Source organism: Mustela nivalis (genome assembly GCF_964662115.1).
Source record: "Mustela nivalis genome assembly, chromosome: 6".
NCBI lineage: Eukaryota > Metazoa > Chordata > Mammalia > Carnivora > Mustelidae > Mustela > Mustela nivalis.
In genome coordinates, this window is record NC_139025.1 from 59,665,174 (window position 1) to 59,677,561 (window position 12,388).

At 36.3% G+C, this 12,388-nt stretch overlaps 1 protein-coding gene across 7 annotated transcripts in view; it reads right to left on the bottom strand.

Annotated features, from left to right (window-relative positions):
- TTC6 (tetratricopeptide repeat domain 6) overlaps nt 1-12,388 on the bottom strand; it is a 222,677-nt gene that overhangs the window by 20,257 nt on the left and 190,032 nt on the right. For 5 of the 7 annotated variants that reach the window (XM_082737772.1, XM_082737774.1, XM_082737771.1 and 2 more), the window contains 4 exons: nt 12,188-12,301; nt 8,472-8,591; nt 4,051-4,194; nt 3,284-3,357 (listed from right to left, as the gene is read on the bottom strand). In XM_082737772.1, the coding sequence (XP_082593898.1) occupies nt 3,284-3,357; nt 4,051-4,194; nt 8,472-8,591; nt 12,188-12,301 (452 nt within the window). The remainder of the gene's footprint in view (nt 1-3,283; nt 3,358-4,050; nt 4,195-8,471; nt 8,592-12,187; nt 12,302-12,388) is intronic. The other 2 variants (XM_082737775.1, XM_082737773.1) reach the window with 1 other exon arrangement.

Sequence of the window (12,388 nt, forward strand, 5' to 3'; positions counted from 1 at the left end):
GCAGCGTGTTGGAGCCACCCATTCTTTCAACCCAGGGAATCTTCAGACTATGCTTTCAGTCCTGAGATTCTACCTGACTTTGTCACCTGAACACCTTTAAGCCAGGCATGTCCTGCATGGCAATGGACTACTAAACATCCAGATTTTGCACTCCACGGCTTCTAATACTTTGTGGCAGCCTCTGTAAGTAGTCTCCCTCCCCGCAAATATATCCACAGCCATATCTCCCCTAAGTCAACTCCACATCTCTTACTTTCCAAAGGTGGTCACTTTGCTACTTATGGACTTGCAGTTTTTGTTTTCACAGACCTCTGATTGATTTCTTGGGTGTTCAGAATGACTTGATAACTATCTAGCTGTGTTCAAGGGATGAGAGAAGCTTCGGGTCACTCTACTACTCTGCTATCTTAACTCCTCTATAAGCACTAAAGTTTAATGAGCATCTAATCTATTCAGACTAAGTAAATAATTATTAAACCCTAAAGTTAGAAAGAGACCTTGAAAGACACATAGCAACCTCCTCAAAGATGACAATGACAAAAATCAAGTCCAGAGAAGGTGACATTGCCAAAACCAGAGACTTCCCAACCCCCTTACAAATAGAAAGAAAGAAAGACAAACAGAAAGGCAACTTAGAAAAAGCAGTCTCATTTTTTTGAATATGTAGATATCACACAAAATCCTAGATTGAAGCCTTTGTTAAACAATCACATGGCAGTTAAAGAACAGAGGACGTGGTCAAGTATCTAGAACAGGATATATATCCAGCCAAGACATAAATTATTAAGCATCAATTACAAATATAAAAAATTTAAAATTAGCTTTTTTTAATAAAATGTGTTTTGATAAATATAAAATAATATGATCACTGAGAAAGGTGCATGATTATCATTAGAGTGTCCATAACTATGGACCATGTGCTGAGTGTGCAGGCAAGGCCACAGACATAAAAGCCCACTGCATTTTCCAAATTAATCACATACGTGACCAGATGTGCCCTACTGAGTTGTACAAATAAATCATAAATACCTCCCAATACTAAAGAATGTGGCTTGCAGAGTCAAAGGTTCAAAATTACTTTATGCAAATATTAAAAAGAACAAAATAGACATTAAATAGACATTCTGGGATAAAAAGTGGCTAGGACGTGTAACTGAGTAAATCAGGCTTTCCCTCTGTGGCATTTTTTTTTTTTTTTTTTAATCTGAAAGTGCCTTTCTCAAAGAGATCTAAAAATTAACTCTACCATAACACTCTTAGTAACCAAATTGGACAACAAGTAGGATATTCAGCCTAAGGAATGTTGTCTCCTAGCAACCACAAGAGTGAGAGCCAGATATATACAAAGGCATACTTCAAAAGTCTGCAACCCCATGAGTTCAAAGATCAAAGTCCTAAAATTTAAAGATTTATTCCTTTTTTTGAATTTTCCAAATGGGAAAACTTTTACTTTCCCCACTATAAGACATCAATAATGAATCTCAGTACTTAGAAACCAAGCTGCTGTGGTATAAGCATATTATAGCTTACCTTGAAAAGCAAAAATACTTTTCCTGGAATAAATATAACCAATCACTAAACATTCCTTATTGCTAAATTCAGTAAAACTTAAAACACATGGAATTGGGACTGTGAGTTATCAGGGCTTTACTGTTGATTTAAATTCTACTTTTATTAAAGGACAATAGAGATTCCAGTCGGCTGATGAAAGTTGGGTTATTTGGAATTGCAAAGCAGTATCAGCTTAAGGAGGCTCTGCCATATAGACCCAGTGATTACATTTCATAAAAGAGCTCAGGAACTGACACAGAGAGAACTTTACTGTCTCTAATAGTTGCTAAACATAAGAATGAGGCTGAGAGAAATTTTGGAGTCTTTTTTTTTTTTTTTTTTTTTTTTTAATTTTAAGAGAATACAATGACCTCAGACATTTTTGGTCTGCACTCACCCACCAAAACAAACATATCAGTCATCATTATTCCATCTCTTTTTAAGAATGACAATTACCTAAAGAGATGAATTGTACAAAGGTTCCTGGATTAATATAGACAATGGTGTGACTATGTTTTGCTTTCTATATAAAATTAAATGTCTGAGACCCGTTTAGGCTTTTTACCTCAATGACACCTTTTACAAGTAGCAATTATTATATTACTATGTTCATAAAATTAAAAGTCTGACTTTCGAAGAAAAATGTAGCTGTACTATCTGTGTCCTAAAGGGGGGAAAAAAAGAATGCTGATTTCCTAAATAATTCAAACTATGTTCTATTCTCTAAACTGGATATTTACACAGCCTAGCTTACATAATTTGTGAATATCCAAGTTTCTCCTCCAATTAATTGCTGTTGTTTCATGAAAAATAGTACTGTAAACTATCACTTAATCGAATATATCTCATCCTACCAAAAAATCTTCATGGCTAAATCTCTATGCTTTTTAAAGCAAAATGATCAGAAACTAAGTTTTAGATGCCAAATGTATATATAGAAACATAAACACTACTGTTAACAAAATCTACCTACTCTCATATTATCTGAGTAACTTTTAAACCGATTGTCATCTATATTTGAGCCTATTCTTTTCTCCCCTTCTCTAACTAACTTTTTTTTTTTTTAAGTAGCCCCCAATACAGCCCCTAACACAGGGCTCAAACTCATAAAACCTGAGATCAAGACCTAAGCTGAGATCAAGAGTCAGGATGCTTAACTGACTGAGCCACCCAGGTGCCCCATTACTTATTTTTATAATAACCCCAGAAACAGGTAATAATGTTTTAAGTAATGAGTTTTTTATAGATTTTCTTATATTTTGGGGATATTTACTGGTATTGTTGTAATTAGTTTTAGATTTACGACTATGTTTTCTAAATGCAAAATTTTCTTGAGACTATGTTTTGAAATCACTCTCTCTTCCAGGAAACAGGCTTTATAAAAGTTAGTTCCATTTTATGAACAAAATTAATTAATTTTATTTTGTTCTTAGCTATTTCAAGCTATGCATGATTTTATTCTGTATATTATCAAGGTCCTTTCCAGTAATGGGGTTGTATCAGATGGGTTCCCCAATGCCATGATGCAGTTATTTCTTGGAAGACTTGGCTAAATCATTTATTATAATGACACACTCAGGAGGGCTCCCCACTTCTCTACAAGGAAACTTTGTGTCTCTCCCCATTTTTATACTCTTAGTTCCACAACATTTTCCTGTTTCTTTTATTCTTCTATCATTATAAATATGATGGCTCTACCTGCTTTCACATCAACATAAATTGCACTCCATACCTGTGATAGCACATGGCAGTTGCTTGACAAAGGCTCACATTAGTCTTGCTTATCAGTGCAGCTTGTTTAAAATCCTGAAATAGTTTTATAAACTGTTAATTTTGTAACATTATCTTTTGTGCTTTCTTAAACTTCCTTCTAACTTTGATTCTACCATGAATATACTTAACACAAACATTAAAATATACATCTTCCTCAAACTTTATTTTTCATTTTAGTATCACAGCTAATGAGAATGGATGGAACAGAGGAAACCCATAACTGAAAAGTCACTCAGAATCTTATGCTACTGGTTTCCACTTTCCCTGTGGCTTTGCCCTGCTCTGTGTAATGAGTTACTTCATCTGCTTTCTTTTTATTGTTTTTTCCCAGTGCACATCACCAGAGACTTCCCCTTCTAGATAGAAATGGAAATTCACTTGGAGATAAGTTTTGGCAGTGTATGTTTAGAGGACAAACAGGCACCTAGGCCCAGAAAAGTGTGTAACTGGGTGGTTTGTGTGGATTGACTAACGCTGCTCCTACTTTGTAATCCACACTTCTGGGAAGAAGTATGTCGTTTTGTCCAGAGATCCTAGAAGCTCTTGAGAGGAAGCAATGTAAACTCTAACCCCAAGGTTTTGAGTTAGAGAAGTCAGCTAGGATAGACCTGAATGGCCCTGGGGAGGAGGAGGTTAAGAGAATAAAAAGTGCTAAGCCCACAAAAGGTCCTGACTTTGTGGCCCTAACACTCACTGTCCTCTCTTAGGCACTGAAGAGGAGCTAACCTTCATAGGTGGTCTCCCTCTCCTTCTCCTTCTCCCTTCCGCTTTCCTTCTCTTTGCTCCTCTTTCATCCACCAACCTTCCCAGGCTGTGCCACAGGGAGGAAGCTGGCTGTCTTGTGCGGGTAGAATGAGATTTCTGCAAATACTGGTGTGAAAGAGGGAGCAATAGGGTCAAATTAACACTCTACGAGCCCTTCCTAGGACTCTAGGAGGGTATGAGTCACATCGACCAATCTGTGACTGCAGACTCCCCATTTAGATTCCTCAAGTATATTTTGATATTAAATGGAAATATTTAGGAAAAAACAATTAAGTTATTGTCTACTCAAATATAATCTAATCAGATATGCTGCCGGCTAGCTGCCCTACAAAGATTGATTTTGCTAAAATGGAGGCAAATTTACAAGGGTCAGATTCGTTACAAACATTCTTATTAATTTGAGGGCTGTGTGGAGTGACCACTAACTTAAAAGATGGAGAATACCAAGTTTTATTTTGTAATCAGATATAATTTACAAATGGCAACTTGACTTTACATACATAACTGTTATTATGCTACATGGAAATTAGGCATTAATTATCAGCAATAGACATAAATGATCACTGTTAGCATTACTTAGAATAAAGCTAACAGAATTTTTATGGGTTTTCTTGTCTGCATGAATCTTTTCTCTAATATGGAGATCATAAAAAACAAACCACATGAAGTCACTCACATACAAAGCAAAATCCCAACTCCTATTCCCTCCACTGATGAGTTTATTTGTAAAGACCTTCATCCACACTGTCTCACTTTCTGTGTCAGAAGGTGGACTCTTGACTTTATTCCTCCCTATCTCCTCTGGAAACTTGCTCCTCCATAGTCCTGGGGCTTTCTCTATCTTTAATCATTGGCTCACTGCCCTGCCCTAATGTGCCTTCCTTCAATCCTCCCTCCCCCAAAACTGCACTTGGCCTTGTCATTCTAACTCTTGTCACTATCAGTCCCCTTGAAGGCATGGTCAACACACAGCGGCCATGTCCCCATATCCCCTCAACTGATTGTTCTTGTTCCATAAGGCCAACTTTATTTTGTAATTGGTAAACTGTTCTTAGCTATTTCAAGCTAATAGCATAGCAAATACCTCTCTAAATCTCCCAAAGCTTATAAGGAGCCCCACTCCCCCTCTTGCTCCTCCTCCCTGTACCCAAGTCTACTGAACAAAGACAATTGCTTTCACAACTTGCTAGGTTTTGTTCTATTTACCTTCAAATTTCTAATAACATGAGTATTCTATCATGTTTAACTTCTGACATAGGATAATATTTAGCTATCTTACACCATCATTTCATACACCTCCCCTTCTGCCACTATCCCATATACCTATGGCAATGCATTTGTTTGCTTTAGTCTCTGTTTCACTTCCCTCAAGTGTAGGCTCCTTGGCTACCCATTCATTTTTAAGTTTGAGGTATTAAAATCTTGAGTGGTAGTTTTGGTTGCCCCAAAGAGCTCTTCTCCACTATCTTTAACTTTGTGGAATTATATCCTTTTATTCGTTTACTGTTTTCCTGATAGGTTTTCAAGAGGACAAAGAGATAAACAAATGTTCTCAAGCCAACCAGCTTAACCATTAACTTCCTAAACAATGCCAGTCTAAATGCTGCATTCTACTTCCTGGTCAGTGTGTTCCTATGAAGGTAGGACATACAACTTTCAATTAACTAAAAGGTTTTCAGTGTTTGTCCTACTTAACCACACTATTTATCAATCACTCCCACTAAAAATTTTTCCGTATGCAGGTTTTAAGACTCTGCTTTCTTTTTTTTTTTTTTTATCTAGCCCTCTTAATATTAGGTCTTATATTCTTTCACTGGTTCTTCCTCAACCTGCATTTTTTTCTTAATTTAATGTTTCAAATTAATAGTTTCAAATTAATATTTTTCACTTTACTTTGAGAAAAACATCTTTTTTTAAACTTTTAATTAGTGTTTGCCTGGCGTGCTTTTTTTTCCAGACTTTTTCATTACATTTAAAGTATGTTTCCTAGAGTCAAAATATAGCTAGGGCTTTTTTTTTTTTAAAGACATATTTATTTATTTGAGATAGAGAGGTGGGGAGGAGCAAAAGGAGAGGGAGAGAGAGTCTTAAGTAGACTCCACACTGAGCATGGAGGCTGACTTGGGGCTCAATTTCTCAACCCTGAGATCAAGACCTGAGCTGAAGCCAAGTCAGACACTTAATTGTGCCACTCAGGTGCCCCTATAGTTAAGGTTTTTTAAAAATTCCAATCTGATATTCTCATTATTTTAGTAGGTCTATTTGACTGTTTCTATTTAATATAACACTGATATGGTTACATTTAGGTCTAAATTTTATTTTTTGTTTTCTTCTGGTTTCCTCTGTTTTCTGTTCCTTTGCTTTCCCTTTCCAGACTTATTTTGAGTTTATTTTAATTTTTTAAATTCCATTTTAATCAATCTATGGTCTTTTTGACTAAGGAGGCCACATTTAGGCAGAAATCTGAAAGGAAAGGAAGGTATGAACCACAAACAGATCAGTGGGAAGAGCATTCTATGTTTAAGGAATAGCTTGTAAGATGATTCTGAGGCAGGAAGGGAGCGTGGCATTTCCAAGGAATAGCAAAAGGCCAGAGTGGAGTGGCTGTAGTAAGAAAAGAGGAACATATGACAATGAAGTCAGATGAGTAAACAACAATCAGATCATGTAGGGTCTTGGCTGGCCATAGTCAAGAATTCTGATTGCAAAAGAAAAAGAAAAGAAAAGAATCCAGATTGCATTCTAAATGTTATAGGAAGCAATGGAATGTTTTGAGCCAAGGAATAATTCGACCTTCTTTATGTTTTTAAGAGGTCTCTCTGGCTGTTGTGTAAGAAACAGCATGCTGGGGAACAAGAACAAAATCAGAGAGGCCAGTTAAGAAGCTACTACAAAGTCCACAAAGGAGAGATGATTGTGGCCTGAATTAGGAGGACAGCAGTGGCAAAAATGAGAAGTGATGAATTAAAAATGTGTTTTGATGGGAGAGCTAACTGGACTGACTCATGAGTTGATGTGGGGTAAAGAAAAGAAAGGGTTAATAATGATTCCCACTAGACCATGAGCTCCTCAAGGACTGGAACTCTGTCTTAATGATCTCTGTGATTTTACCACCAATGCCAGTTACTTGCCTTGTGAGAAAGAGCATAAGATTTGGAATTAAGAAAGATCTGAGTTCAAATCTTGCCCTTCCTAGTTGGAAGATTTTATTAAGTACTAAATGGTATATACTTACTAGATAACACAGGGCCTGAATTTAACTCCCCAACAGCTGAAGTCTTTCCCATTTTCCTCACTTGTTCCGCTCAAATACTGTGACCCAGAGTTCCATAGCTCACTTTCCTATCCCAAAAAAGTTCTTTAGCCTCTTCTTCTTGAGGGAATTCTAAATGGTATATCTCAAAACCAAAACCTAAAGGAGTTCAACTCTTAAAATTACATTTCTTCATAGTATAAATTCCCTAGAACAAGATTTTTCAGACACCTCCTTAATAATAAGTATTTCTGTGGGAGTAGAATCTCTAAAGTTAACTCTAGGACACAGAAAAATAATACAAGCCATCTCTAAAGGTGAAAAAATTAGGGAACACTCATTACATTCTTATTGTTATTGTTATTCTCATTGTTATTCTGTTGTCTTTCCTCAGAAACACAAAAGCAAACTACCATTATTTAACCGCCAACTTCAAATTACTATTTGATTTTTGCCTCATATCTCTTAATCTTAATTCCAAAGTTAATTTAAAATAGACAATACAAATAAGATAAAAATGAAAATGATGAATTTTGTTTAATTATAATTAATAACAATTAATTACTAAAATACATTTTAAACAACCTATTTCTCTTTTGATACACTGCAGATGCTCTTTTATTGCAATTCTGAGTGCCTGTTTCCAGTAACTTAAAAGTCTATTCCCCGTAGCCTATTTTGAGCAGCCATTTTCTGCCCTATGCTAAACAAACAGATTTATTTTTATATATTTTCAGTGGGGAATGAGGAAAATTCTGAATGAGGAAGAATTAGCACCGAGCTGCAAAATAAACTGATACATAAATCATTTTATTTGCCAAATAATTGAGTTTTATTTGTAGCCAAGATACTCCGTGAGAGAAGGTGAGTGTATTGATAGTTCATCAAATCAGAAACACTTTTTTATATATTAACTGTTTACCTGTAATCAAAACAAAGTAAAAATACACATTTTTGAGCAAAGATTGTATTATTCATTCAAAGTACTTCAATACAGTTCTTGCTAAGTTTTTATTGCTTGTTAATATTGCCATTTGATACCAAGAAAAATTTGTTCACTAGTTTTCAGAAGAGAATGTGCAAAATCAAGTGGGTTCATTTTTACAAGAAAACAGGAAGGAAGGTTTACCTCCAATGCGAAACTATACTGCTGTAACTCTACGTAGATGAGTCCACGATTAATGAAAGTATTTAAAGTCACAGTTTCTCCAGCATCAAGAAGAAGCACAATTCCATAATCTATTAATGCCTAAAAATAAAATAATCACTTACAACATAGATTTAACTCTCTAGGGCCTTCCACATTGGCTATGAACAAATGTGTTTATGCCCAAACTAGGACCTAACATGGATTTTTAATGTGACTTACTTTTATGGCCAAAAATAATCACTCAGATTTAAAGGGTCCTGTTAACTAAATATTACAGACACTGCTATGTTTTTAATAAATGATCCACACTGTGCTCGCCTTTCACATGTAATCTCTGGATCATCCTAAGGATTTTTATTGTATATGGTTTGGAATGGTTGAGGGTGGGAGACGCAATACCCTTCCCCCTCTCAGTAGTTTCCCCAAATGACTTTTGACATTAAAGCACAGCGCTTGTTACCTTTTAAAATTTAATTCCTTTTTAGTGTTTTATTGTTTTTCCCACTGAAACCTAATCTTTATGGAGGCAGAGTTTATCTATTTGGTTTACCATTGTAAAGCCAATAACTAACTCAGTGCCTGCCTCTAATGGCAGTAGATAAATTTTTGTTGAATGAATAAATCACAAATCAATGAAAATCGATTTTAATACACAAATAATCACTCATTGGAAAATTACTTCAAAATATTTTGATAAGCATACTTATATTTTGAAAGACACTAATCTAAACTAAGAATTATCAATTCCTAGGACCTTTCTCCATTACTTTAATCTTTTTTTATTCTTTCCACTAACTCTATACCAGGTACTAAGAATAGCATAAATCTGGGTTGGAACTTAAGCTCTTATTTTCCTACTGAACATTTTGTCCAAAAGTGCCATATAGATTTCTATGATGTTTAAATGGGGCGTCTCTCAACTGGATGGGGGTTCCCAGATATAGGGCGCTGATGGGGTGGAAACTGGTGGCATGGGCAGTGACAGATTTCACCTGAAGCAAAACAAAGGAAGTAGAAGTATATCAAATACACAGCAAGTGAATGGGCAGGCAGGCCAGCAGAGGAAAGCCTATAAGGAGGTAGTGGGTGGACACTGTTTTTAAAGAGGGAGGGTGAAGAGGTATGCCAAGTTTGGAATCTCCTCCTTTTTTAGTAATTGTGTCAGGTTGTAAAAAGTCCTTTAATTAGTTAAGGCCTACAGATATTTTAAGGTGGGTCACCTGACTGGGCTTTCTATTCAGCCAGGGGGTGGCTGTGGGCCGTTACTACCTATCATCGCTCAAACCTGTTTGCCTGAAAGTAGCCTCTACTGTTTCATCAGAAAAGGGTCAAATTTTCTATGCCTGTAGCTCATGCTAACTGAAAATACAAATAAGCATTTTACTATTTGCTCATTGGTCCTTCTCCAGTATTTCATTACCAAACACTCAAGTGTCTAAAAGAACTGTACAATTAAAAATCCTGTATGTGCGTTGTGACAAAATTATAAGCAAACCTCTGGCAGAGCTGTAAAAATAATTCATAATATGCATAAAACAAAACAAAACAAAACGAGAATGTTTGCAGTTTTCCTGTCATGGAATCCCAGAACATAAAACCTGTAAGATGCCCTAGAGATCCACTAAGCAGCTGAATAGGTGACACAGGAGGAAACAAAAGGTGGGAAATGAGATGTCATGAAGGTCAGTGAGCAGGATTTGGATCATGCCTCTGCTATTATTACTAGATCTTCAGTCTTGGGGAAATTACTTAACACTAAGCCTCACTCTACTCACATATAAAATTGGAATATTAATAACATCATGTTGTTGTAAAAGTCCACTTAAAAATATTTTGATTGTATGTTGGTAAAGCATATAGCTCAGTGCTTGTCACCCAATAAGCCCTAAGTAAGTGGTAACAGTTATTTATATTGAAATGAGGTGGTAGGAAGCAGAATTCCCCTCTTCTTAATTTTTTATGATAGCATATCTTAGAAGAATGCCTAAGTGCATTTTCTGCAGAAAGGTACTTGGGTTTTCTCACTCTAGTCACGACAAGAATGCTGAGAAACAGGTGGAGGGAGACAAACAGGGAGGGGCAGACACTGTTAAATGACATCCGGTCCACATGCTGGAGGTCAGCTGGTTTTACAAAGCCACCTAAAGACTGTTAGCCAGAAGCAAACAAACCTGTGAACGCCAATCCAGGTTTCTACTCTGTGTGACTTGGATATGTTCCTAACTTCTCCCTGCTTCCATTTCCTCCTCTGTAAAGTGTCTTCGTTGGAGGAAATGTGTGAGCTGGCTGGCAGCTCTAAGATAACCAATATGTCATTATTCTAGTTAGATCTCCAGGTAGTTTCTCATTTTAGAACACTGAATTAGAACACTGATTCTGCTAGATATCAGAGATAACAAAAATGGGAGTTCCCTGCCCCCACCCAGTCCATTGTTTGTGGCTTCAGAGTTACCCAGAAAAGGCAGGAATGGGGTGGGGAGGGAGCCGGTCAAAGATGCCTGCTGTGCAGGTTACTTGATAAATGATCCTTTAATTAGCTTTTAGAATCTTAACAACTCCTTCCTTAAAAATTAGTTATTCGTTTGTCAAGATTTCTGGAGGAAACCTGACAGACGGGCTGCCAGGAATTCTACAGTCTCTTAGGTAGGAACAATGGTTCTCAACTTCTTCCTTTCCATAGCAAATACCTCTCTAAATCTCCCAACGTCTTAAACAGATTCCACTGTCCAAATTTCAAGGAGGTTGGAGGAGAACAGTGGGAATGCGAGGTAGTCTCTTAGAGGAAAGCTTCACTAACTGTGGAAGTAGAGAGAAATGAGAAGGGAAGACAAGCAGACAACAGAACAACAGAGGAGAGAAGCGAGAGGGCAGGCAAGGCAATGAGAGGCCAAGACCAGCTGGCCAGCGAGAAATCTGGAAAGGACCAGTCCTGCAGGGGTAGGGAAGAGAAGGGTAAGATTAGAAAACAGAAAAGACATTCTGCCCAGGTAGAAGGTGGATCAGGACAAACAGAGGAAAAAGCTTTACTGCAGCCATCATTTGGGGCTTCAAAATACATAGGCAATGCTTGTCGCTGGTCCCAGACCTGGAAACCATAGTGGAAAACTCCCTGCTGCGTCTGTGGTCTGAGTACTGTACAAAAAAAAAAAAAAAAAAAATCCCTAAACAAACTTTTCTAGCTAATGCTGAGATTTTGAAGCAAAGATATTGTTAATGATCACTGCTTAAAAATTCTGCAAGCAATGTGCTTTGGTGACTGCTGTGAAGTGTGTAAACCTGGCGATTCACAGACCTGTACCCCTGGGGATAAAAATATATTATATGTTTATAAAAAATTTTAAAAAAAGCATATTGGAAAAAAAAATTCTGCAAGCAGTATATCAGTAGAAACATTCACTCAAATGAGAATTGTGAAATATATTTTAATTTGTAAATACCTTTAAATGCTTATGAGCATTGTAAAATTAATTCTCATGTGACATTGCAAAGATTGTATAAATATATTTGGTGAGGACCAATAAAACCTTAAATATTCTTTGAAACTGTTCTTTGGTTTCTCAAGTTTGTGTGTGTGTTTATGTGTGTGTATGTGTATTTCCACAGGAAATACTTTTCAAAACTATAACAGAAGAAAATGCTTTACACTTGCTTTAAATGTGTTTACAAATGTGTAGTTTACTAAAATGGTCACTTACCATTCGAAGTTCGTTTATCTTGGTGTAGCATAATGCTCTGTTATAAAATGCTACATAACTGTTTTTGTCCATATTGATAGCTGTAGTTAAATCTGTAATCGCTAGCTTATAAGCCTACAAAGAAAAAAATAACTAGATAAGAAGGATCAATAATAATGGACTGAAATTTAATTGCAAAATAAATTCTCGATTCTATCAAAT